At 38.3% G+C, this 26,468-nt stretch overlaps 2 protein-coding genes and 1 long non-coding RNA gene across 4 annotated transcripts; 1 reads left to right on the top strand and 2 right to left on the bottom strand.

The window, feature by feature from the left end:
* Positions 1-4,795: 4,795 nt before the first annotated feature.
* LOC131002655 (uncharacterized) lies at positions 4,796-8,497 on the bottom strand. Of its 2 annotated transcripts, none has more exons than XR_009094374.1 (4): positions 8,001-8,497; positions 7,371-7,710; positions 6,109-6,160; positions 4,796-5,539 (listed from the first exon to the last, which is right to left on the bottom strand). It is a non-coding gene; the product is annotated as an uncharacterized LOC131002655 (long non-coding RNA). The 2 variants fall into 2 exon arrangements; XR_009094373.1 differs by having other exon boundaries at positions 7,371-7,586; positions 8,001-8,489.
* Positions 6,168-7,058, bottom strand: LOC131002654 (uncharacterized). The gene is made up of 2 exons (XM_057929126.1): positions 6,926-7,058; positions 6,168-6,403 (listed from the first exon to the last, which is right to left on the bottom strand). Exons 1-2 carry the CDS (start codon positions 7,038-7,040, stop codon positions 6,186-6,188), a joined length of 333 nt encoding a protein of 110 aa, XP_057785109.1. The 5' UTR covers positions 7,041-7,058; the 3' UTR covers positions 6,168-6,185.
* Positions 8,498-9,862: 1,365 nt separating the features above from the next.
* Positions 9,863-18,963, top strand: LOC131002653 (putative receptor-like protein kinase At3g47110). Its single transcript, XM_057929125.1, has 6 exons — positions 9,863-10,730; positions 11,530-11,670; positions 11,756-11,827; positions 16,133-16,204; positions 16,322-18,319; positions 18,423-18,963. Exons 1-6 carry the CDS (start codon positions 9,953-9,955, stop codon positions 18,791-18,793), a joined length of 3,432 nt encoding a protein of 1,143 aa, XP_057785108.1. The 5' UTR covers positions 9,863-9,952; the 3' UTR covers positions 18,794-18,963.
* Positions 18,964-26,468: the final 7,505 nt, after the last annotated feature.

Here is a 26,468-nt window from a genome sequence, read left to right as displayed (position 1 = left end):
CGCTTGTTCTTTCTCTCTCTCTTTCTCTGACATTTCATAGTCATGAATGCATTTAACAGCCCCCCACATCCCCGACTCCACCTGCAAGAAAATAAAATGGGTTCCAACAAAACCATAAAAAGGTTAGTAATTTAAAAATTCTTAATAAAGAGCATAAGATGCAGGATACCTGAAGAGCCAACCGGCAAAGCTGAGTAGCTAAAGCCGGTCGGGTCAGCTTCTCCATTTTCTCTTGGTCCTTTGAGTGGACACGAGCTATCAAGGCATCAATCAATTCCTGCCCCGATAAACTCGAAATCGACCCAGGAACAAGATCCTCTGGTTCATCAGCCGAGGGCACCACAGCTTTGCCCTTACCCTTTCCACCGGCCGAGGGGAGAACCTTAAAACCACCAACTGACTTCTTAGCGGGCCCCTTGCCCTTGTCCCCAGCAGAGGGGAGAATCTTCACAACACCAGCAGACTTCCTTGCTGGCTCTGAAGATTGGCCGGCCTTTTTCAGGCTCTCCTGTTTCTCCTTCTCACCCACAGAGATTAGGGAGCCCCTCTTCCTTTTCTTCGAAAGCTCAGCAAGGGTGGCAACGGGAGCTGAATCGGGCGAAGGAACCTCACCAGTAATATCCACGATTTGGATATCTTTTTTACAGGTGCCGGCAGCATCACCAGCGCTAGAGCGTCTACCTCTATGAACAAGGGTTCCCGCATCGACTTCTTCCGCGTCAAATGGGCGCGAGGCTTCCACATTCCCCTCTGGGATTTCAACTACAGGAGGAATGGGGATCAGCTCGGCCCCAGTAGGCTGCTCCGAGGGATTCGTTACGGAAGCAGAACCGCCAGCACCATGTTCCCCGCTGCCAGCAAGAGAAGGAGTGTCAGGCAAATTGTCCCCACACTTGTGCCTCCAAGACATATCTGCAAACCAAAATTTCACATCATTAAAATCAGGGTAACAAAAGCTAATATGTTTTTTAATGTATATTTTTTACCTATTGATTTCTCGGGGTACAGGGGAAATAGACCATTGTATGCCAGAGATGAATTATTCTCAGCAAGGTACCTACAGTCTAGGGGCTGGGCCTTATTCATAGCGTTAAGGTGGGCTATAATACTCTGGTCACGGGTAGAAGGGACCTCAGGAGAGGCTGGTTTATAAGTAGTGCGACGTGTATGCCATTCCAGCTCCGAAGCGTGATAATCGCGCCAGGTACCGAAAAGGGTGCGCACATAACAATAATACTTCAGGAAGCCCTTATCGAAAGAATTCAGGGAGGAAAGAAAGGTAGTAGGATATTTCGGGTGAGCAGCAAAGCTATACAGGGGACTGCCCTGCATACGAAGGGTCTGGGTCTGACAGAACAATTTGGCGGTATCCCCAACACCATGAGCCCGACACAAAACATGGAAGGCATATAACCTCCGGACAGCAGAAGGGGCGACTTGAAAGAAAGGGATGTGAAAATAGTTACAAACGTCAACCAGCAGGGTAGGAGGAGGGAGCCTTAGGCCAGCATCTATCTGGGCTTTCCAAACAACTATCACCTTGGGATGGCGAAGGCTTTCAGGAGGCGTTGAATCCTTAGAGAAGGTCTCGAACCTTAAACCGTCAGGACGCCTACATTTGCTTCTCAATTTCTCCACCTCCGCGACACTAAGACGGGATGGAGGAACACGTTTGGGGAGTTGGGGGGTCTTCTTCCCCTTTTTCTTAGGTGGAGGAGGAAGGGGCGCAGTTTGAGATTCGTCAGAAACAGAGGGGGAAGGAAGACTTTCGAGATCTTGCTGCGAGGGGGAAGGAAGACTTTCGAGATCTTGCTGCGAGGGGGAGGAAGATGAAGGGTCTCGGGCAGAAGGAGAAGGCGAGCGAGAGGGTTGAGGGGCGGAGGTGCAGGCCATGATGGGAAATGCCAATCCTAGGGTTTCTAACACGCTCAATCAGAGCACCAACAGTTATACCACTACGCTACGATTAAACACAAAATTGCAGTGAAGAAGATGCGCGAGTTACCTAGGCCAAAGAAAGATGGACGGTAAAACCTGGAGCGGAAGGGTCGCGGGAGGACGCCGGAACAGTGAGGAAATTGCAGGAAAATGCAGAAAAATCGTTCGGAAAACTTGGGGAAGAAGAATAGTGAAAATTGGGGGTTCGAATCGGCTAAGTAAGATTATACGCGGGTAACCACCAACACGGGGGATGAATGGCACGTGGCATACGGAAAAAATCAACGGATGAGAATTTCTACGGAAAGGCGAAAGGACGCAAAGGTTAAAAAGCAACCTCGAGGTACGGGGAAAACACTGTAGACTGGGCAGGCATTTAATGCAGATGACGTCACCCACGCGGGCGAGTTCTCTGACTAGTTGCACTACTCCAGAGTGAACTAGCTAGACCAGGGGGTAGGAACAACAAAAACGCCAGAGAACAATTTACAGGGCTTATCTTTACTTTCTCATAATATCAAAATGCTTATGTCTTTATGATTTACAGGGGTCAAGGAAAACAACAAAGTGTTGATACTAATAATACACCACTGGTTGAACACGAAGAATACCCGGTTCAACCAGACTAGAGGGGGGAGTGGTTGGTGAGGAGCAATATGTGCAGAGTAGGGAGAGAGTACAAATCAGAGGAATCACTCCCGTCAGAGGAGCCGTATGGGTCAGAAGAACCATTCTTACCAGAAGGATCTCACCCATCAGAGGAATCGCGTTCTTCAGAGAAGTCACCATCGCCAGAGGAGAAGCCTTTGCCAGAGACGACGTGTTTGTCAGAGGAGTCATCCGCGCCAGGGAAGTCACCATCGCCAGAGGAGAAGCCTTTGCCAGAGACGACGTGTCTACCAGAAGAGTCACCTCCACCAGAGATTACATCGCCAGAGGAGACGCCTTTGCCAGAAGAGACATTTCTACCAGAGGAGTCATTAAATGCGCGGGAAGGTCTCCCGCGTATTATCGAAATTACCAGTATACCCTTCCACCACGCAAGACGCATGCACCGAAGATGTTTTTACTATTTTACCCCTCCGTTTGTAAATCTATAAATAGGGCCCAAGCTCGTGTATTATAATTTACGCTCTCTCATATTTTCGAATACAATAGTTGTTTTCTTTCTCGTGCAAGGTTTCCGATCAGCTACTTTTACTCTTTCCAGCCTTCTCGACTAGGTAGAATTTTATGTTTTCCCTTTATAGATTTAGGTGTTGGTTACGTTAAACACCAGACACTGGGAAATAATAGTGCGAAACTTGGAAGCCACTCACCATTGTTTGGGTAGTACAAATTCGATTCTTCCTGTGCTTTGCCTTACGTCACTACGGCCAGCACAAACCCAATCCCCACAAATTCACAAATTTCCACCAAAGACAATTTCTATTTACTTTGTAATCAAAAGAACAAAAATAAACCTTTGAAGAAAGCAAAAGATGTTTCAGGTCCCTAGTAATCGGCGGCAGCCTCTGCGGCTGCGGCGGCATCGGTCCTTTTGAAGACCGATTGGCCCATCTTCTGGTGGCGGTTATAAATATTTTATACGTGTTTTTTTTTAAAATTTATTTAAATAAAATTGCTAATTTATTATAAATTTAATTTAATTTAAAATTATGAATTACAAGATAAAATAATAAAATTTTATTATTTTTAATTAATGGGGGTTATAAAAAGTAAAATGGGGGTTGTGAATAGAATAACCCTATCTTGTCACTACTAGAAAAACGCTCATAGATAACGGATAAAATCCGTTATCTATGAGCAAAAAAACCGTTGTGTATAGTGGTGTTATCTATTCTATACGTCATACACAACGGTTTCAAAACCGTTATCTATGAAGGGAAAAGATAACAGTACAACCACACATACATCACGGTTATGAAACCGTTATCTATATTGATTATACATAACGGTTTTCTACTGTTATGTATTATAATTTATCCGTTATGTATTCTATAATATATTTTTTTTTTCATATTATAGTTAACAGTTTTTATACTTTTTATAACGGTTTAAACCGTTATCTTTTTCTTACAAAGATAACGGTTTTCTACTGTTATGTATTATAATTTATCCGTTATGTATTCTATAATATTTTTTTTTCATATTATAGTTAACAGTTTATATACTTTTTATAACGGTTTAAACCGTTATCTTTTTCTTATAAAGATAACGGTTTTCCACTGTTATGTATTAGAATTTATCCGTTATGTATTATATAATATTTTTTTTTCCATATTATAGTTAACAGATTTTTATACTTTTTATAACGGTTTAAACCGTTATCTTTGTAAGACATAGATAACGGTTTTTTGTACCTTTTATAACGATATTAACCGTTATCTTTAATATTTAATATTTTTTTTCTCAATTTTTATGTTATTTATATCAAGAAATAAATAAATAACTTTAAAACAACAAAATGATAAAATCAACAATAACAATATTATATATTATCCAAAATATTCGTACATTATCATCCGAATGAACCAAGTATCAAGTATCTAAGATCATTACATATTTCGATTCACTTTCTGGCTTATCCACTCCGACAAAGTCCTCATCGACCTCTCAAAGGCTTCCTTCGCGCTCATCTCCATCTTGATCTTCCTCCCTTTCTGAAAGTAACATCCCTTGATAACATATAAACATATACGCCACTTGTCAAATACTCATGTGATGGAATTAAGAAAATGTAGCTATACTGTCACCGGAGTAAAAGCAACACTGCATTGTTAGGTTCAAGATCAAATTCAGCTTTAATATACACTTTTAGAACATATCATGCAGTTTGGTTCTACTGTAATAAATATACAGCTAGCATACATTGTTTGTCAAATGTTAAATGAGAAAACATGAAAGAACAGGGAAAAGTAGTTTTAATGCTCTGGAAGATATATCTTGGCAATAGTTTTCTAGACTAAACAATAGATCATGGATTTACAAAGAGAACAGAGCATTAGCAACACAGAAACCAACTTATCCACAATCTCTTGACCGTATCTGACCCAAAAATAAGTAAAAATATACATGGTGAGGCAATGGGTACAGCACTGATAACTTACTGTCCAAGGATATTTCAAGAATCATGATTTCATAGAGGAATGCAGTTTCATATTATCATTATAACAGCAAAGGACAGATGATTGAAACCTCAAAAGAAATGCTGATATAAACAGAATTTGCAACTGACGAGTATGAATCTACATAGCAGTTTCCCAAATATAAAGCAATGTAGATCTGATTTTGAGTTGTCTCACTGCAGATACAAGTAGATTAATGTCTTTTAGTATAAGAATAAAAAGTAGAAGAAACTTAAGGATCCAGATTCAATGTTCACATAAAATCATGGACAGCAGACCAATGACGATGCATTTGCAAAATCAAATTGAAAGTGAACAGTGATGATGAAGGCAATAGTTCTTACAGCAAACCAACTGCAGTAGCCCATAAGTTCATCTGTGTCCAGAAACTTTCTTCTGAAGGCACTACCTTCCAGAGACAGTGGGACTCGTTTCAATTCTATAGGACGAAGAAGAGCTGTCTTTTCAGCAACCTGCAGGTTCAGATATGCCCAGAGGATTGATCTATGCTAGTCAAAAAGTTGTTAACTAGGCATTAAAAAAATTTAACACGTAGTGGGACAAATCAATTTAAGTTTACGCACTTGGCAATATCTTATTGTTATCAGTGGTGCACAAGCACAATTTGTCCAAGATAAACAACAGATTTAAAGCTATTAGCAACATAGTTTACAACAACAATATCAACAAATTCCAATATAAACCATTTATAATTCTCTGGTAATAAAGTGGACCAGGTTAGCTCAGATCTACAGTTTAAGAGCCTTTAGAATAATTCAAGTTCAAACTTTGATTAAGTTTTGTAATTAAATTATGTATACTTGGGTCTAAGATCATTTTACTCCCAGAACTATTGCATGGTTTGAAAGGAGAATATACATAAATGGGTCGACAGTTTGGAATCCATATGCTCCAAAAAAAAGTGTGATCTGGATAACAATACCGTATAACAACAGTTCCGGCGAATAGCACTATCTCAATACAAATATAACCAGAGAATATGCTAAGTACATCTAACAGCTAAGTTAAAAGATTTCTTTACCTGTCGGTCAACAATTTTATCTCTGGCAATTCAACTGGTATAAGATGTGCATCTGAAGATCAACATGAGGTTAAAAGTTAAACTCTCAGAAAGAAGTGATACTCAAACAAATACCTTGAAGGAAGATAACCCGGGCAGGATTTGTGAAGAATGGTAATGATCTCTGCTTGGGTTTTATTTAGTGTAAGGTAACTAAGAGCCTCAGAAGCAAACTCTTCACACAATGCACAAAAATCTTCATTCTTGGTAACTTCTTGCACATATAGAGCTTCTCCCTTGTCATTCGACTGCAGGACTGCCAACATAGGACCAGCATTAGTATAGTACTTGCTAGAATCTCTTTCTAAACGATCTAAATCAGATATTTTAGCTTCAGAAAGAAACCAACAGGTAGTAGAAATTGAACGAAGCAGGCATTTGAAAGGAAAACAAATGTCGTTATCAGCTAGCGAAACTTGTTTTGGGAGGAGGATTCTAGGCTTCTAGCAGCCAAGTCTTCGAGGTGGAAACTTGCTAGTGTGATTTACTACAGGGATTTAAAGTATTGAATGATAAAAAAAAACTATCCTTTTTATAGTTTTTAGAGTTTCTACAAAGTGGAGCACAGATTTTTTAGCAAACTTTTACGTGCACCAAAGCTTCAAAGGAGATGGAGAGGCATAAAACTAAATCCACTTGTCTCATTAAATTGAGCTCACTAATACTATATGGCAAGATCAACCAATATTTCAAAGTAATCCTTTTTCCAAGAAAACGAACCAAAATTGCCTCGTTAGCTAAACCTTAACAATTTCAATGTTCTCACCAACTAAATTACCTGTAAGGTCTCTAGCATTACAACACCAGCAGCTGCTGAGCGCGACTAGAAGCAATAGTACTCTTCTGTCCATACTGCAAAAACAATAATTTGTTACCCGGAATTTGAAAGACATATGGACAAAAGGAACACCAGAGAATAACTAGCAGAAAAGTAAGTTAAACTCTCAAAACCCAAACAAAACGCACATAAATTCCCGAAATGAGAACGGAAACAAACCTTACCAAAATCAACGAAGAGCAGAATGTAGATAGAGAAGCAGATACAAAAGTTCCTTTAGTAGAGAGAGAAACGGAGAACCAATTGGTAGTTTGATGGAAACGAGTAATCGATGAATCTATACTAATATTAAAGCCAAGTTTTTGCCTGCAGCAATTTCCTGCCATTTTTTCTTCCACAAAGCCTGTTGTTTCAATCCCACATTTTTAGATTTGCATTCGTTTACCTGCTATTAGTCGTTGGGTTGAGGAGGCGTCGGCAACTGTTACAGAGTTGCCGGACCAATGGGCCTAGACCGGAGAAGGGGCTCCCTGATATGGGGAGGGGCGCAGGTTGCTCACACACCCAGTCCTCTGCCCTCAGGCTCCGCCTACCGAGCTCCATGTACCGCTCCCCCCACACCTCCAGCAGCACGAAGCTCTCGTCTTCGCTCCATGCCTCGCTGCGCGGCGCGAATTCGTAGTTGGAGAATGTGAGAGATAATCCAATAACAGAGAGATAATTCAGATAACCTTAAGAATGAATTCATTCTATATTGTTGAATAGAGAATGTGAGAGATAATCCCCTAGCAAACAAACAATAGAGAATGTGAGAGATAATCCAATAACCGTTTGAGAATTATGTATGAGAATGCGTTTCATTCTTACAATTGAGGATAATCCAATAACAGAGAGATAATTCAAAAACTTGAGCAAAATAGCTTCACAAAATTAAAAAATTTGAGCAAAATAGCTTCAAATAATTTAAAAAATTTGAGCAAAAGCCCTAATCTAAATTATATTGTTACCAACAAAGTTCAAAAATTAGGGATTTGGAATGAGATTTGCGTAAGGGATGTATAATTAGGGATTCTACCTTGGTGGTGGCTATTGTAGAAGGCGGCAGCGACAGCGGCGGCTCCTAGGGTCTGCGATTGAGAGCTCCACCGGCGGCAGCTGCTAGGGCTAACGGACGGATAAAGAGAGACGGGTGCGGTAGGTGGCAGACGGAGCAGCAAAAAGCCCGATCTGCTGCTGCTGCTGCTGCAAGAAGAGCGGCGTCGGTGGAGGAGATGGGTGGTCTGCTCGTGCTCGGTGGAGGGGAGAAGGGTGCTCCGCCGCCCGATCTGCTGCTGCGAGAAGAGCGGCGTCAGAGGCGACGCGATGCAGGGTGGGTGGGGGCGAGAAGAACTAGGGCTCAACCTTTGCCCTAGCTATATGTTAGAGGAAAATGGAGAGGCGAGGTCGCGGCGACCGATGTCGCCGGAAGAGCGCGAATAGCTACCATTCGCCGGAACTTGCCTCGGCAGCGGCGGCGACTATCTCTCAAAGAGGGAGAGATCACGAAGAGAGAGAGAGAGATTTGGGGAAGAGATGAGAGATAGAATTATACAATATTTTTAAATTATTTAATTAATAAATTAATTATGAAAATAAAAAATTAAATGAAATAATAGTATACATAACACTTTTACTTAACGGTTTCAATAATCGTTATCTAAGAGTTCAAAAATACGCACATAGATAACGGTCGGCTTAACGGTTTGTAGTACCGTTATGTATGCAACTAATAGATAACGCATAAACATAACGCATTTGTTCAAACCGTTATCTATGCATTTAGACAACACTACATAGATAACGGATTTTCGAAAAACCGTTATCTATTCCTAAAAGTGCGCTCATACATAACGGTTTTTGAAAAAAACCGTTATCTATGTACTGTTATGTATGTAAACTTTTGTAGTAGTGTGTATTGTTACTAGTACTGCCAACCCATGCTTGCACGGGGATAATTACAATTATATAAAATACTGGAGTAATAAATATAATTAAAATTAAATTATAAGAGTAGTATATTATAAATAATTGATTAATTAGAAATAATTCACATGTAACTAAATTAAAAAATTTAATTAATTTAATCATTCACTTATGATTAATTAAGCAAGGCAATACTTTTAATGCATTGTGAAAAAGATTTATATATTACTATATACTATATGTTATAATTACATTGAATACATTTTTGATTATTTTATATAGGAGGTTATCCGCCTCATTAGGCCACAATGTAATTCACTTCTTTTTCTCGTTGATCATCGGTTAGTCTTTTTGCCTTTATACGCGTACATTGGCGAACAAAAAAAATAAGAAAAAAGTGTGTGTAAAGTTTAGGGAATTTTTTATAAAAAAAAAAAAAAAAAGTTCATGGCAAGTTTGGAAATCCGACCAAAGTTCATGGTTTTTGGCATAATTAACCCTTTTTTTTTTCTAGCCTTACCTACGCCTCATGATTATATTATTCACATACTTGGGGAGTCAGATGATTTTTTAGGACAGTAACTTATGTTGATTTAGAAATTAGGACAACAACTTTTGGACTTGTAAAAATAGGACACTAATTTTTTTTAGAGTAAAATAGAACACTAATTAATAAGCGTCGTAAAAAAAGGACATTTCTCGGCCGAGAAATGTCCTGCGGCTGCAACACTCATTAATTAGTGTCCTATTTTATTCTAAAAACAAATTAGTGTCCTATTTTTACAAGTCCGAAAATTTTTGTCCTAATTTCCAAATCAATTAAGTTACTGTACTAAAAAACATTCGAACTCCATACTTGGGTGTCCACAAAAGTATGCTTTTATGAAGATAACATAAGTGGTGGAGCCAAACTACACAAAAGTGGATGGCTTTTCATTCCATCGATCATTTTCATCACTAAAAATGCTTGAGGAAAGTTGAAGGATACCTTTTCTAATTTTCATTAAATTATCTCCATTTGAACTTTCGTGGTGCTAGAGCATGTGATTATTCCATTCTTAGCTAATGGAGCCATTTTTCTTCTCTTGTGCTCTTATTATGCTTTTCATAACAATGAACATCTTCTTCACACTAACCTCATCCACAAATTCAACAACTGATGAAGATGCATTGCTCAATTTCAAAACCAGCATCAATTTATCAATCCCTAATTCCAACCTCATCACCAACTGGTCCACAAACACTCCCATCTGCGACTGGGCCGGCGTCTCGTGCGGTGCCAGACACCACCGGGTGACGGCCCTCAATCTCTCAGGCGTCGCGCTCTGGGGAAACCTCTCTCCTCATCTCGGAAACCTAACGTTTCTTCAATCCCTCGACATTAGCTCCAACAATTTCACGGGTGCCTTACCCTCCGAGCTCTCTAAACTGCGCCGTCTAAAGGAGATGAACGTCGGATTCAACAACCTCACCGGAGAAATACCGTCGTGGCTCGGAGCCTTGTCTCAACTCCAACATCTGCGCCTCAATAACAACAAATTCTCAGGGAGAATCCCACTAATTATCTTCACCAACATGTCGTTGCTGATAGAAATTGATATGAGCTTTAATGAGCTATCGGGCTCATTACCGGATGATATCTGCGGTGGTGGTACGACGGAGCTCCGGCGACTCGATATGTCGGAGAATCGACTTAATGGTGAAATTCCGGCGAGAATGTTCGAGTGCACGAAGCTGGAGAGGCTGAGCTTGTCGGTGAACGGATTCAGTGGCAAGATTCCAACTGGAATTGGGAATCTGACCATGCTTAGGGATCTGTCTATCAACTCAAACTTTCTGGACGGTATATATCATCTCTTCTTACTACGTATCATGTATCCAGATTCTTGGATTCGTTTAAAGAGAGAGCTTTCACATTTTAGGATACTATAGTAAAATTTTTAAGGTTTTGCATCAAAGCTCTTTTTTTCCCCCTTATTTCACGTTCTTTTCCAATTCCAATTACAACTAACGCAAACTTTTTTTTCAATATATTATAGTAATTCACAATGGGGCATATATACTTGTCTCTTCACACCAACCGCAAATAAGTTCTTCCTTTCACACTTGCCCGCTAAAAATAATACTCTATCCGTCTCTGAAAAATATGTTCAATTATTGTTTTGGAACGTGTCTAAAAAAATATTTTACTTTTCATTTTTGGATATCACTTCACTCAAACAAAATGTGACTTCTTTTCCACTCATACATATTTGCCTAATATTTCTTAAATCTTAGTATATCATTGCATGTTTTTATAGAGATACGGAGGAAGTAATAATTAAAAATATATTTCTAAATGAACCTTAGTTGGTAATATGCTTCTTCTTTTTTTATTATTAAGTTGGGGGTTCGAGTTATCACTAAGAAAATAAAGGCTATTATTGTTCCTTCTTAGTTCTTATTAAAAAAAAAGATTATTTCATAAAATTGTAAATTGCGCAACTAGAAATGCTAAAAATTGCGTAATTTTAATGATTAATATTTTATTCTATATATAACTAAACATATAATAATATAGTAATAGCTACGTCACCCTTGTGTTTGATTTTTGTACCTTTTTCACTAATAGTGGTTAAACATTTCAAACTCCAACTTAACAGGAGATCTTCCATCCTCTATTTTCAACATTTCTTCTCTGGAATACGTGAACCTCTTCAACAACAGTTTGTCTGGAAGTATCCCACTTTTCTACAATTCACCCAATCTTGAAGAGTTGTATCTTGACTCCAACAACCTCACAGGTATGTTTAACACTTATTTCAACTCTCAATATATCAGAATACGCAGATACAGAAGTGTTTAATTTGACCATTGCTCAATTTGCAGGCAGCATACCAGAGGAAATTGGATCTCTTACTTCATTGATGATTCTAAAACTTTCCGACAACAACTTGACAGGTAAGATTAACATATTTAATCTGTTGATTTGATTATTACATTTGTATTTTACTTAGATGTAAAAAGATTTCTGTATTGGATTATGTGGACCTCTTCAACAATAGTTTGTCTGGAAGTATATATCTAGAGATGACAATGGATCCTGGACCCGGTCCAGATCCGCAGATCCAGATCCTTTTTACAGGATCTGGACCTTGTGAAAAATGGATCCAATGGATCTGGACCGGATCTGGATTACTCTTAAAATTTGCGGATCTGGATCTGGAGCAAAAATTTTGAGACCCAGATCCGGTCCAGATCCGGCCCACGGATCCGGTTATATATAAAAAATATATATTTTATTTTATTTTTATCAAACTCTACCTTAAAGATCTATTACTAATCTAAACATCTATTTTCATAAATAATGTACTCCCTCCGTCCCATTATTAATGGCACGTTTTTCTTTTTGGGTTGTCCCGTTATTGATGGCACGTTTCCTTTTTTGGAAAAAATTAGGGCTCATTAACTACAACTAATAAACTTAATTTAAGGTCAATTAAAACTTTAGCTCTCTCTCTATCGTATCGTCCCTCTCTCTTCTCACCCCAAAATTTCTCATTCGGTCACACCTCTCCACTGCGCCGCCTTCTCCACCTCCTCCGGATCTGCGCCGCCGCCTCCACCTCCGCTGGATCTGCGCCGCCTCCATCGCGCCGCCTCCGGATCTGCGCCCGCCTCCTCCACCTCCGCCTCCTCCAGATCTACGCCCGCTTCCTCCACCTCCACCTCTGCCTCCTCCAGATCTGCGCCACCTCTGCATCTGCACCACCTCCGTCGCACCGTTGCAGTGGCGCAACAACCTCCTCATCTCTAATCCACTTCCTTCTCGCCGACCTCCCTCTTGAACAACAAGTACGGGATGTGGGGGCTAGGGTTTACAGAGGGTGGAGCGGCCACCACCAACCTGTTGGTCGCCGGAGTTCTGTAAACGGGAGGGAGGGAGAGGTCAGGACGGAAAGGGGAAAATGATGTACTTCTTGAATTTGGGGGAAATGATGTAGTGAATTTCTTTAATTTCTTTGTTGGTTGTTTGAATGATAGTGGTTGTTTGAATTTCTTTGGTGGAAGCCGGCAGCGGCAGCAGCAGATTTTTGGAGTAACAAAGCCTCCTTTCTTAACCATATTTAACATTCAATTTTGGGAAGAATTTTTAATTTTTGTTTGGTTTCTGCCATGGAGAGAGGGAGAGAGGGAAGGGAGAGATAGGACGGGGGGAGGAGCCGACGAGGCGGCGCTCGCCGGCGGCGGCGCCGCCGTGTACCGGTGAGGCAGAGAGAGAGGCAGTGTGTGTGACTGTGTGTGTGTTTTTAATTAAAATAACACTACACATCTAATTCCCTTAATTCTACTTTTCTTAATCTCCGTGCCGAAAAGAAACGTGCCGTTAATAACGGGACGGAGGGAGTATATAATTCTATTAAAAATAATATTTTATTTTATCTTAATTTAAATTTTAGTTGTTGTTGTTGTTATTATTATTATTATTATTATTATTATTATTATTATTATGTTATTTATATTGATAATATTGTTTTTTTCTTTTCAATGTAAAAATGGAAGACACATTGTTCCACTGTTACTGAATATTGTGATAAAGATAGAGATAAAATTGATTGTAATGATATGATTAGTAATTTTTCATCCCTTTTTATATATACAATTAAAATAAGTGTGTATCTACAAATATATTACTCCCTCCGTCCACAATTTAAAGCCCCACTTTGATGTGGGCACGGAGACTAAGAAAGCTGAAAATGGTGATGTGGATGAAATAAAAGGGTAGTTGACTAAAGTGATAAAGTAGTTGACTAAAGTGTTAAAGGTGTTGTGTGGTGGGTCCACTAGTGATAAAGTGTAATAAATATAGAATATAAAAATAATAAAGGTGTTGTATGGTGGGTCCATTAGTGGCAAATGGTAGTAATTTTAAATAAAGAGGGAGGGTAAAAAGGTACAAAAAGCAGAATAGGGCTTTAAATTGTGGACAAAAATTTAAGGGGAAGTAGGGCTTTAAATTGTGGACGGAGGGAGTATTTAGTACTTGAATATCATATTCTTACTTATTATGAAATTTTATACTAATATAGGTTATGATTTAATATTTATTTTTAAATAATTGTTGATACTTTAGACAAAATTCGATTTTTTTTAGTTAATTTAAAATTTATAAATGTTTTAAAAGAGTAAAAAGTATGGATCTGGATCTGGACCCGAGACCCAGTGGATTCAATGGATCTAAGTCTGGATCTTATTTTTTTGGATCCAATGGATCTGGACCGGATCTGGACCTAAGTAAGAAAATTCGGATCTGGATCTGGACCAAGCAGGATCCGGTTCAGATCCGGCCCATTGCCATCCCTATATATATCCCAGTTTTCTACAATTTACCCAATCTTGAAGAGTTGTATCTTAACTCCAACTATTAATTTCACATGTATTTTAATGACTTACAAGAATATCTCTGACGTACTGATATTTTGTCAATACATAGTCATATTGCAATTTCTATCTATGTCTGAGTATTCGAAAGGTCTTTTGACATTTATTACGCTATATATATTAAATTGAAAGGTAGTATACCAAAGGAGATCAGATATAGTATATCTCAACACAACACCTTGAAGTATCTAAAACTCTCCCACAACTACTTGACAAGTGTATATATATATATATATATATAGGGGGCGGTTATTCAATAAACCACCCTTATTTTAAGAATTACGAACCAACAAAAATGCATGATTTTTATGTATAACACGCATGAATAAACTGTATAAAGGCATGGATTGCGAAAAATAATTTTTTGCTACCTTTGGGATTCGAACTCAGGACCATGAATTTATCCAACAAGGTGATGAATCAACCGTAGATCTTGATGATTTAAGGGCTGAAAATGGTTCATAATTTATATTTTAAGAAGCGTTCTTATTTTAGCCTTTCCCTATATATATATATATATATATATATATATATATATGAGAGAAAATATATATTTTCATCATTTTTTAACAATTTTCACATGTTCACTAAAAAAAGCAATTTCTCTGAGTAGAATGAAATATTTTATCGGGCAGCTCCTTTTCACTTATTTTATCTCCAATATTGGATAATATTATCTTTGGGTAGTGGTGTGAAAATATTTTTCAACATTTTCTCAATTGTTGATCTCTAGTAAGTATATGAAATATTTTCCAATATTTTCCAAGATCCTTGAGATATCCTAAAAGTTCCGATATATCTTAGTAGAGGTCCTATTCGAAGAAAGGAAGGGGGTTTAAACAACAGAGTAACCTACACTATGTTTATTTATCTAGGGACCTATGTCTATCTAATCAATTAATGTTCATCTCAGGTCCCATAACCAAGCAAGTTGGCAAACTCACTTCACTAATATTGCTAGATTTCTTCATGTTTTGTTTTGTATATAAATTCCTCAATGTTATCTGTTCGAGGTATTTTGTTAATCCTAGTAATTTAGGGGTATTTACTTTTCATGATTGATAAAGTATATGATTGAAAGTGCGTTTACTTTGATGAAAATGAGAGAAAATATATTTTCTTCATTTTTCCACAATTTTCACATGTTTACTAAAAAAAACAATTTCTCTGAGCAGAATGAAATATTTTATCGGGCAGCTCCTTTTCACTCATTTTATCTCCAATGTTGGATAATATTATCTTTGGGTAGTGGTGTGAAAATATTTACCAATATTTTTTCATTTTTTGATCTCTAGTAAACATATGATAAAAAAGAAAAAACATACTCCCTCTGTCCCATAAAAAATGCATATTTTGGGACGACACGAGTTTTAAGAAATCCTGTAAAATATAGAGTGAGTTGAGAAATGGTTCCACATTGATTGTGATGTTTAATGAGAGTTATTACTATAAATGGGTTATGCATGTTTTTATGGGACGGACGAAAAAGGAAAACTATGCATATAGGACGGAGGGAGAAATATTTTTTTATTTTTTCTTATCCATCATTTTACAGCCACAGTAAACGCATCTTGAGTAAATTTATGCTTGCTACTAGGATTTCTTCAATTCTAATCTTTCAATAGGATATGAATCAAGCAAAATTAGCTCAAACGAATGGAAATCATCAAGATCTTTGAGATATTATAAAGTTCCAATATATCTTAGTAGTAGAAGTCCTATTCGAAGAAAGGAAGGATCCCAATATAAACAACGGATTAACCTATACTATGTTTATTTATCTAGGGACCCTATGCCTATCTAATCAATTTATGTTCATCTCAGGTCCCATACCCAAGCAAGTTGGCAACCTCACTTCGCTAATAAAACTAGAATTGGATCGCAATAAGTTTACAGGTGTGTTTACATATGATATTCAATAGTTCGAGTTTTAGACTGTAATTTTCCTGCTGCAATATTATCAAAGAAGTAGAATGATCATATATATATATATACACTGTGTCTGTATGATAGGTGAGTTGCCGGAAGAGGTTGGTAATCTAGCAGGCCTTGAGGTTTTTGAAGTGTCTTTCAATGATTTCTTATCCGGTTCCATCCCTCCTTCCCTTTTCAACATCTCATCTCTGCAGTTCTTAGCTCTTCGACAGAATCTATTTTCCGGCACTCTTCCTCCAACCATGGGGAGCTCGCTTCTCAATCTCCGAGAGCTTTATTTATATTTGAACAGACTCACCGGCGAAATTCCAACCTCTATCAACAATGCTTCTAAGCTTACTATGTTGGAATTGAATAGAAACTCGTTCACCGGCCCCATCCCCGACTTTGGTAATCTAAGACAGCTGCGAGCGCTTCGACTCTGGGAAAATAATTTGACAGGAGCTGAATCTCCTAATCAGGAGCTCACATTTCTCTCTTCTTTAACTAACTGCCGAGATTTGAAGGTCTTAGAGATACATGACAATCCACATATGAACGGAATCCTCCCAGCTTCCATTGGGAATCTATCTACTTCTCTTGTCACGTTTATAGCATCTAACTGCAGCATTAGGGGTCCCATTCCTTCTGAAATTGGAAACTTGAACGGTTTGCAAACTTTAGATTTATCTGAGAATCAATTCACAGGATTCATCCCGGAAACAATGGGAAAATTGAAGCAAGTCGTCGTGTTATATCTCTATTCTAACCAGTTGCAAGGATATATCCCTCGTGATCTTTGCAATATCAGTAATTTGGGGTATTTGTATTTGAGTAGTAACATGCTTACTGGTCCAATACCTGAATGTTTGGGGGAAATTAAATCGCTAAGAAAGGTCTCATTGTCCTCAAACAAGCTCAATTCTTCACTTCCTTCCAACTTGTTCAATCTCAAGGACCTCATAAACCTATACTTGGATTCAAACTATTTGAGTGGTCAGATTCCAGACCAGATCAAAAATTTGAATGCTATCAGCGAGATGGACTTGTCGCATAACAATTTTTCAGGGCGTATTCCGAGCACAATCAGCGGCTGCGAATCGCTTGAATACTTGTATTTATCACATAATATGCTTGATGGAACCATCCCTCAATCAATGGGGCAGCTCAAAGGCTTGATCGAATTGGATCTGTCCAACAATCATCTTTCTGGTTCGATACCTGAGTCGTTGACAGGTCTCAAGCTCCAAGCTTTTAATGTGTCATACAACAGATTGGAAGGGGAGATTCTGGATAAGGGTTGTTTTAAGAGCTTCACTGCTGAATCATTTCTCCACAACTCTGCTCTCTGTAGCGCAACAAAATTTCAAATCTCGCCTTGCCGGAAACCAGCATCAAGGAGTGCTTGGAGGCTGCTGAAATACATTATTCCCGCCTTCCTTGCAACTATGATTATGGTGGTTGTGGTAATTTTCCTTATAAAACGGCGCAGAGGGAGGAATCCGCGGCCTGAAGCTGAGGTCCAGTCAGTAGGTGTTGGTTGGAAGATAGTCTCGGAGAGAGAAATCAAGCAGGGGACGAGCTCTTTTAGTGAGATGAACCTTCTCGGGAGAGGTGGCATGGGTTCGGTATTCAAAGCAACGCTTGCGGATGGGACACAAGTTGCAGTGAAGGTCTTCAACTTGCAATTAGAAAGAGCCACCAAGAGCTTTGAGACAGAGAGCCAGATACTGAGCAGCATTCGCCATAGAAACTTGGTGAAGATACTTGGCTGTTGCAGTAGCCCCGACTTCAAAGCCTTGATTCTTGCATACATGCCTAATGGAAGCTTGGACATATGGCTGCATTACTCGGACAAGGATTTTCTGGATTTGATGCAGAGGCTGAAGATAGCGACAGATGTGGCGTTAGCCTTGGAATATCTTCATCATCATCACACGCGCACTGTTGTGCACTGTGATATAAAGCCGAACAACGTGTTGCTCGATGAGGATATGACTGCCCATGTTGGCGATTTTGGCATTTCTAAGCTCTTCGACAATGGTGAGGCAGCAGCTCACACTATTAACATGGCAACTGTTGGTTATGCAGCACCAGGTGATGTATTTTATGTTCATATATAATTCTGAAAACCTTAAATTTCGCCTTCTACAAGTGGTTTATAATCATACATATGAATTAACGTGTGTTATTCTAATAGAATTTGGATCAGAAGGAAAGGTATCCACGAGTGGGGATGTATACAGTTATGGGATATTGTTGTTGGAGATGTTTACATGTAAAAGGCCGACAGATGATATGTTCAATGGTGAAATGAGCTTAAAGGAGTGGGTGAAAAATGCATTACAAGAAAATGCCATAAGCGGAATTGTGGCTGCTGGTTTGCTGTCAAGAGAAGATCCACAGTTTTCTGCAAAGTTAGAATGTGTAGAGTCTATATTTGAGTTGGCAATGAAATGTTTGGCCTTTTCACCCGAGGAAAGAATCAACATGATGCAAGTGGTAGCTGCTCTGCACAAGATCAAAGACAAAATTCCAGTACAAAAGGTTAAGAAGAAGATCCGCAGTTAATGGATTAGATGATGTTTACTGCAGTCTGGTAAATATATAATGTTGGAATGTTTATAATATTTCGTTTGAGTTTTGTGTGTTGTTAGGTTGCCATTAAAATTTTCACTCGTGGAAAGTAAACCAACAAAAGATGCAGTATATATTTAGTATTGTCATTGCATTTTGTGAAATATTGGCAAATTGTTATATATTTTATTAGCAAAACGTACTGTAGTATGTGTGTGTGATTGTGTAGGATAGTACTGTGCAACGAGTTAATATAGTTTGTTTATATTTACTAGCTAAGGTTAATTGCTTGTAAAATACATAAATTATGATCAAATATCAATAATTTACCCTTTATTCATCTTTTTACTTTTTCACTTACACACAAAACACCACTTTCTTAATTCTTGTGCCCAAAAAAAAAGTCTCAAGATAATCGGGATGAAGGGAGTATTATGAAAAATGAAAAAAAAGATTAAGTTAAAAAAATGAAAATGAAAATAAAAATATAAAAAAGAAAGAAAAGAATTGAAAAAAAGACTAATTCAAAAAAAGATGAGAGAGGAGAGAGAATGTTTTAAAATTTTAATCTGTAAATAAATATAACTTCAACATTTTAAATCAAATATTTATATAAAATCAAATTAAAGCTATCGTGGCCTTTAATTTGATATGCATATTAAATATTTTATAATTAGTCGAATTTCATAATTTTAGAAAGAAATAAAACAAAAAAAAATAAGAAGATAAAGAAAAAAAAATATACTCTAGTTTACAAATAAACCTTCAAATTTAATTTAGCTACAAATTTGCCACTCAATTTTAAAATTGATTTAAAATTAATTTTCAAAAAGAACTTAGAATTAGATGAATAGCGTAATCGTATAAAGAACCTGAAATTATAAATTTTTGAATTTCGATAGTAATTATATATATATATATACACACACATTAATTTGAAATCACCTGTTAGATCTTTGAAATTTTACCTATTTTTAATTTCATAATTTTTATCTTATTATACTATATTGAAATGGAATATTAAAAAACTAATTATGGAAGTTACTGAACTGTTTTCTTATAACTAACATGTTATTGATGGTTAATTTTTTGACTTTGGGGAAGAGGGAGCGGTGAGGTTTGAATCCTGGACCTCACTGTTCGTAGACAGGAGTTCGCACCGCTTGGTGTTCCCTTAGGGACTATTAGTGGTTAATTTTAGAATTGTATGAATTTGAAGTTTGCAAAAAATTATGATTTAAATTTCTCTATAATTTACAAAATTACGATGTAAATCAATTTGAACTTAATTTTAAATTGAAAGTTAGTAATATAACATTTGTAATGGGAGGAAGGAAAGGACATAGGAAGTAGCTAGATTATATATTATAGATTATAAATTTATTTTTTGAATTGAATGCTTTACGTCGCAGGATGTACCATCCATCTGGTAGCCTCATTATTTTATTTTCGAAATCGACGCGGGGTATATATGATATATCTTGTATTCCTCTTGTCTTCTTGTTCTTGTGATAATTTTGTGTCTTAATATTTTAAAGGGTTTTCACGGGCACCGACGGCGCTCGATAGATTAATTAATTAAGATTATCGATAATATATATATACGTACATGGTATAAAGCAAAGATCCTATAAATTAAGGAAAAGTTGATCATGCATGTGAAAAAGGCTTGCAATATACTACTTCCCACTATCAATTAATTACTCTCTTGCTTCCACATAAAAGTCAGATAAGAAATTTGAGAACAACTTTTTCCCCACAAAATATAGGTTCTTTAAGGTGACCAGTAACATCTTAATATTGCAAAGGTGACAATCATGAGTGCTTTAAATCAAAAAGAAAAAGGATATATACTTGAGAAAAAGCAATGTACACTTGTATAGCACAAAAGTTAACCACTCACTCAATGACACGAGTAAAGATTTCCTTTTTACTTTTTCTGAAGAGAAGTTGGTACACACAAACTTTTATCTAATTCATGAATTACACATAAACTTAATTTTGGTAGGACAATAATAAATTTTTGATTTGTTATGATTTTACTAGGAAAATATTGAAAGTTACTGTTGTGAATTACACATAAACTGAATTGATCATGAATTACACATAAACTTAATCTTGAAATCCCGATTGGAGCAAACCCGATTGTAATTCAATATTCACATTCCGATTGGAGCAAAAATTTTCAGTTGTCCTTATCTAATTCATGAATTACACATAAACTTAATCTTGACATCCCGATTGGAGCAAACCTGAGGAAAGAATCCATGTGGTTACCTGTTGTGGACATTATTCGTAGCAGACTAGATCGGTGGGAGAACAAGCATCTGTCTTTTGGTGGAAGAATTGTCTTGTTAAGGTCAGTTTTGTCTAATTTACCTATTTATTACGTTTCTCTCTTTCAAGCACCTTCAAGTGTGATTCAAAAGATAACCAAACTCCAAAGAGATTTTATCTGGGGCAAGGACAGGTGGGAGAAGGAAAATGGCTTGGGTAGTTTGGGATTTAATTTGCAAGTAACGAGAGGAGGGAGAGTTAGGAGTTAGAAGGGTTGATTGGTTTAACAGAGCTCTTTTGGAAAAATGGGGTTGGAGATTTAGGGTGGAGAGGGAAGCTTTGTGACGCAAGGTTCTTTGTTCTAAGTAGGGATGTCAATCGAGCCAGCCCACCGAGTTTTCGGGTTAACCCTATCGGGGTCCGAGTTAATCGGGTGCGGGCTAATCGGATTGGAGATTTTTTCGGGTTGTAAATTTTCAACTCTAACCCTAAACGTTCGGGTTTCGGGCTAGCCCATCGGGCTAATCAAGTTAAAGGCATAAAAATAAAATTATTATTTGTATTTTATTATTTTTAATGATCTAATGTATAATGTATAATTATAATTAATTATAATTTTGTACATTAATTAAAAAAATTTATACCTTTATATACAAGAATCTTTAATTGTTTTGATTTTTTAAAAAGTTGTCAATTACCCCCAAAATATTAGGATGGATGCCGAAAATATTTACTTGACTTAAATTCGATATACTAAATAATGTAGTTGGACGCCAACGCCACTTTAACCAATCGTAATATATAGTATTAATTTTTCATTTTAGCCAGCCACAATTAATCAATTCGTGAAAATAAAAAATAGTGTGAAAAATCAAAACAATTGAAACTTTCTGTATATAAAGTGTTAGTATTGTGTCTGCATGATATTAGTCTATAGCTCATGGGTTAAATTGCAATTAGGTGAGACTTAAGGGAGTCGTTTGCAATAAGCTGGTAAGTTGGTTAAAACAGATGCAACAACTTTATTCTGCAGTTTGAGAGGAACTGTTTCTCAGCTCATTTTCCTAGCTGCATTTCATCTCTTTTATAAGCTTAGATTAGTTATCTTTGTAGAGTGTTGATTCCTTAAGATCTTCAAAAACTGTAAAAACTTAGTTGCAAGTGAGGATACATAGTGATCGTAATAGATTAGGAAGCTATATATACACCTCTTCTAGCTTTAAGAGTTTGACAAACATAATTTTCATACCTCATTTCCGCATGAATTGTTGTCATTTTCCCCCATGAATAGATTGTTAATATGTGTTTATACCCCAATTTTGAGTTTTGTTAAGATTTGATGTTTTGTGTAGCTTTGGAGTGATTTCATGGAAAATCAAGGGTCAATTGGAGGAGTGTGAAGACATAAGAGTGAAGTACGTCTCGAGAGGAATCTGTGAGTGTGAATGGCGCCGGAATCGGAGCTCGGACGAGGGAGAACGGAGCCGACAAAGCCGGCTACGCAGGGCCCCACGACCGTGGCAGCCGCCCTGGCTGAGGTGGAACAAACCGCGGTCCCACCCGTGGCTGCGGGGTGACCGCGGCTCCCTACGCTCACAAGGTCAGAACGTTGGTTCTTCTGGATCAACACCCGTGGTCCGAGCCGCGGCCGCGGCCCCTGACCGTGGTCTTCTCCCCTTCTGGCCGCGTTCCTAGCCGTGGTGCATGCCGCGACCGCGGGGAAAAGGCGGGCTTCCACCCCAAGTGGGCCCAGAACTCGATTTCAGCGCCCAAATACCCATTTCCCCCCTTTTTCATATCATTCGTTACTCACACCAACTCCATCACTCCCAATCCTCCACACTAAACCCTAGCTTTCATCAATATCTCCAACCACCATTGAAGAGCACTGAAGAGGAGAGAAGGAAGAAGAAGCTCATAAATAGGATTTGTTATTTCTTACTTTCTCTTTCATCTATGTACACCTTTAATTTAGGTTTGTTGTGTTTGAACATGTTAGGCTAAAATCCCCCATTGGTTTGGGGATTAGGCTAGTAGATTATGTAATGGATTGATTGTTGTGCTTAATATATGTCTTGATTATTTCCTTGTCATTATCTTTTCAAGTCCTATTATTATCTCTTATATCAAGTGTTGGCCACTCTTTATGCATTTCTTATTTGTAATTTGAATCGGGAGAGGATAATTGCAATAGATTAGGTGCTTGAAACATATTAACTCAATAGATCGGGAGGTTGAGAGTGGAGCGAGAGTTTTCGATCTTATTGTGCTTTTGGGAGTAATAGGTTAGAAGTTAACCGGAGACGGTAACTATGACCCGTAATCTACCATTTTAGTCGTCCGGGAGGGGGCTAGAACTAGTTGGGAGATCACTCTAGATAAATAGGTAATATCAAGATTAAAATTAAGCTAATTTGAAGTCCATTGCTAATCCATCGATGCCTAATCTCTAAACCATCTTCATCACTTGATTAATCCACTTTGTTTGTTTAATTTAAACTGTTTTTGCACTTGTTAGGTAATCAATTAGATATATAATCAAATCAATCATCTTATTATTTAGTCTAAATAGCCCTTGTACAATGAATTAGGATAATCACTTGAATTTGACACTAATCCTCGTGGGATACGATCTTGCTTCCATATATTGCAACTACCCTTATACTTGCGGCGTCGTGAAAATAAATTACGAACAGAGTTTCTCGGTTGTAATCTGTAAAATCTTGAGTGTTTATAGTGGAATCTTTAACTTCACTTCCGTGGACGTAGATCGCAAGATCGAACCACATAATCATGTGTCTTGTTCTTTCATTTATACTTGTTGCGCTATTTGCTTTCTCACAAACAAATCCACAACAAGTGGCGTCATCTGTGGGAAGAGAAAGGTCAACGCGCATGCTTCCGGCGGTTTGAGGTTCAATCGGAGGAGATCTGAATCGGAGAAGAATCATTCAATCTTGCATCTTCTTGCTGAAATTCCTGACTGATTATCAACCAATGTCGACTACCAAATTCGACACTAAAAAATTCACAGGGAAGAATGACTTCTCCCTATGGAGGTTGAAGATGAAGGTTATACTGGTTCAACAAGGGCTTGCTGATGCCTTGAAACCAGAGAAGGCCGGGAAAGAAGGGGAAACCAAGGTGAAGTATGAGGAGATGTTGCAGAAGGCACACAACACTATCATTCTATGCCTAGGAGATAAAGTGTTGAGGGAAGTGTCTAGAGAGGAATCTGCAGCTGGTGTATGGGCTAAACTGGAGAACCTATACATGACCAAATCCTTGGCCAACCGATTATACATGAAAATAAGGTTATACTCCTACAAAATCTCAGAGGAGAAGAGTACCTTAGATCAGCTCGATGACTTTAATAAAGTCATTGATGACTTGGCTGATATTGAAGTGAAGTTGGAAGATGAAGACAAAGCTATCCTGCTTCTCAACGCTTTGCCTAAATTTTTTGACAACATGAGGGATGCTATGTTGTATGGAAGGGAGACCTCTACCTCTCTTGAAGAGGTTATGAATGCCCTGAGATCTAAAGAGCTGCAGAAAGCCTCTGAGATCAGGCAAGAAAGTGCAAGTGAAAGTCTTAATGTCAAAGCAAAATTCAACAAAACAAAGTTCAAGAAGCCATTCAAACACAAAAAGGCTGGATCAGGAAAAAAAGAAGATGATGAGAAGGAAAACAGGAAATGCCACTATTGCAAGAAATCGGGGCACATCAAGAAAGATTGCTACAGCTGGAAAAGGAAAAAATCTCAAAAGGGAGATGCTGATGCAGCTGATATTACTAAGCACCTTCAAGAAGCTGAAGCTCTAAATATCACATCTTCTAAAACTAAAACTGAGTGGATTCTTGACTCGGGTTGTTCTTTCCACATGTGTTCTAATCAATCTTGGTTTGTTGATTTGCAGATGAAGGAGTTGGGATCAGTAGTCTTGGGAAATAATCAAGTATGCTCAGTCAAAGGCATTGGATCCATCAAGCTAAATCTCCATGATAATTCTGTAATTAAGATTTCTAACTAAAGTAAGGTATATACCCAGTTTAAAAAGGAATTTAATCTCTCTTGGTTCATTGCAAATGAAAGGCCATGAATTTAAATTATTTGAAAATTACCTGCATGTTTTAAAGGGAGATAAAATTGTTATGAAAGGCATAAGAAAGAAGACCTTATATCTATTAGCTATACCATAGTTGGTGAATCTGAGAATATTTGTAAGTCTGATATTGAACTATAGCATGCTAGACTAGGCCATGTAAGTGAGAAAGGGATAATTGAATTAAGAAAATAGGGCATACTGGCTATATCGAATGAAGACAAACTTGGCAACTGTGAAGCATGTTTATTAAGTAAAAGTAAGAAATTACAATATCCTGTAGGTTAACATGTTTCATCTAGTGCACTTTAGTATGTACACTGTGACTTATGGGGACCATCTAAGACTAACACCATAGGTGGAGGGTCTTATATCATATCTTTAATACTCCCTCCGTCCCAAGAAAGTTGGCCACATTCTTTTCGGCACGAAGATTAAGAAATGGAGTGTTATGTTTTAATTGAGTGGGACCCATCAAAATTAATGAGTTAATTAAGGGAAAAAAAACTGAATCTGGTGCTTCTTCTTCTCGCATTGGGCGCTTCTGCTTCTTCTCACCTTCTTCTCCGGCGCCGCCGCCGCCGCCGGCGACATCGACGACCCCAAAACCAAACACCGCCTTTACCCGCCTGAATCGTACCTCCATTTCTCCTCCAAATCAGGCCCCAAATAGTGTGCGAACAAAATCGAAAACACGAATATGCCAAAAACATCTAAAAATTAATCATCTTTCATGTTAATCAATCTAAAGGCACATGCGTAACATCAATTGAAAAACTCCATTTCTCCTCCAAACCAAACCCCAAATCGCATACCCAGATCTTGCCCAAACCAGAATCTTGCCCAGTAAATCGGTGCACATGTGAGCTTCGAACACCACAGCCTATCCTCGATCTCTTTCGGTCTGCCGCCCTGACGCCGGAGTCGCACCTCGAAGAGGCAGCGCCGACTGGAGAGGCGGAGCCCTAGCCCCAAATCGGAGAGGCGGAGCAGCGCTGGGGGAGGGAGATAGTTGAGACGACGACGACGGCCGGAAAGGCGAGAGGAGGCGGCGGCGACCATGCGGGTGGCACCCGCCGGAGAAGAAGAGAGAAGGGGGTGGGGCGCGAGGGAGAGAGCAGAGGCCAGGGAGAGGGAAAGGGTCGACGGTGGTCGGCGGTGGTCGCGGCGAAGACCACGACGACGGCGGCCGGAGGGGCGAGAGGAGGCGGCGGCGACCATGGTGGTGGCACCCGCCGGAGAAGAAGAGAGAAGGGGGTGGGGCGCTGGGGGGAGGTGGGGTGGC

The sequence above is a fragment of the Salvia miltiorrhiza genome, unplaced genomic scaffold (genome assembly GCF_028751815.1).
Source record: "Salvia miltiorrhiza cultivar Shanhuang (shh) unplaced genomic scaffold, IMPLAD_Smil_shh fragScaff_scaffold_173, whole genome shotgun sequence".
NCBI lineage: Eukaryota > Viridiplantae > Streptophyta > Magnoliopsida > Lamiales > Lamiaceae > Salvia > Salvia miltiorrhiza.
This window is presented reverse-complemented; position numbering and strand designations above follow the sequence as displayed.

Excerpts from the sequence above, each read along its gene's own strand:
- LOC131002654 (XM_057929126.1), bottom strand. The coding sequence starts at position 7,040 with ATGTCTTTCAAATTCCGGGTAACAAATTATTGTTTTTGCAGTATGGAC. Across the intron at positions 6,404-6,925 it reads TAATGCTAGAGACCTTACAG|TCCTGCAGTCGAATGACAAG; the intron begins GTAATTTAGTTG and ends CTATGTTGGCAG.
- LOC131002653 (XM_057929125.1), top strand. The coding sequence starts at position 9,953 with ATGGAGCCATTTTTCTTCTCTTGTGCTCTTATTATGCTTTTCATAACA. Across the intron at positions 10,731-11,529 it reads CAACTCAAACTTTCTGGACG|GAGATCTTCCATCCTCTATT; the intron begins GTATATATCATC and ends CCAACTTAACAG. Across the intron at positions 11,828-16,132 it reads TTCCGACAACAACTTGACAG|GTCCCATACCCAAGCAAGTT; the intron begins GTAAGATTAACA and ends TGTTCATCTCAG.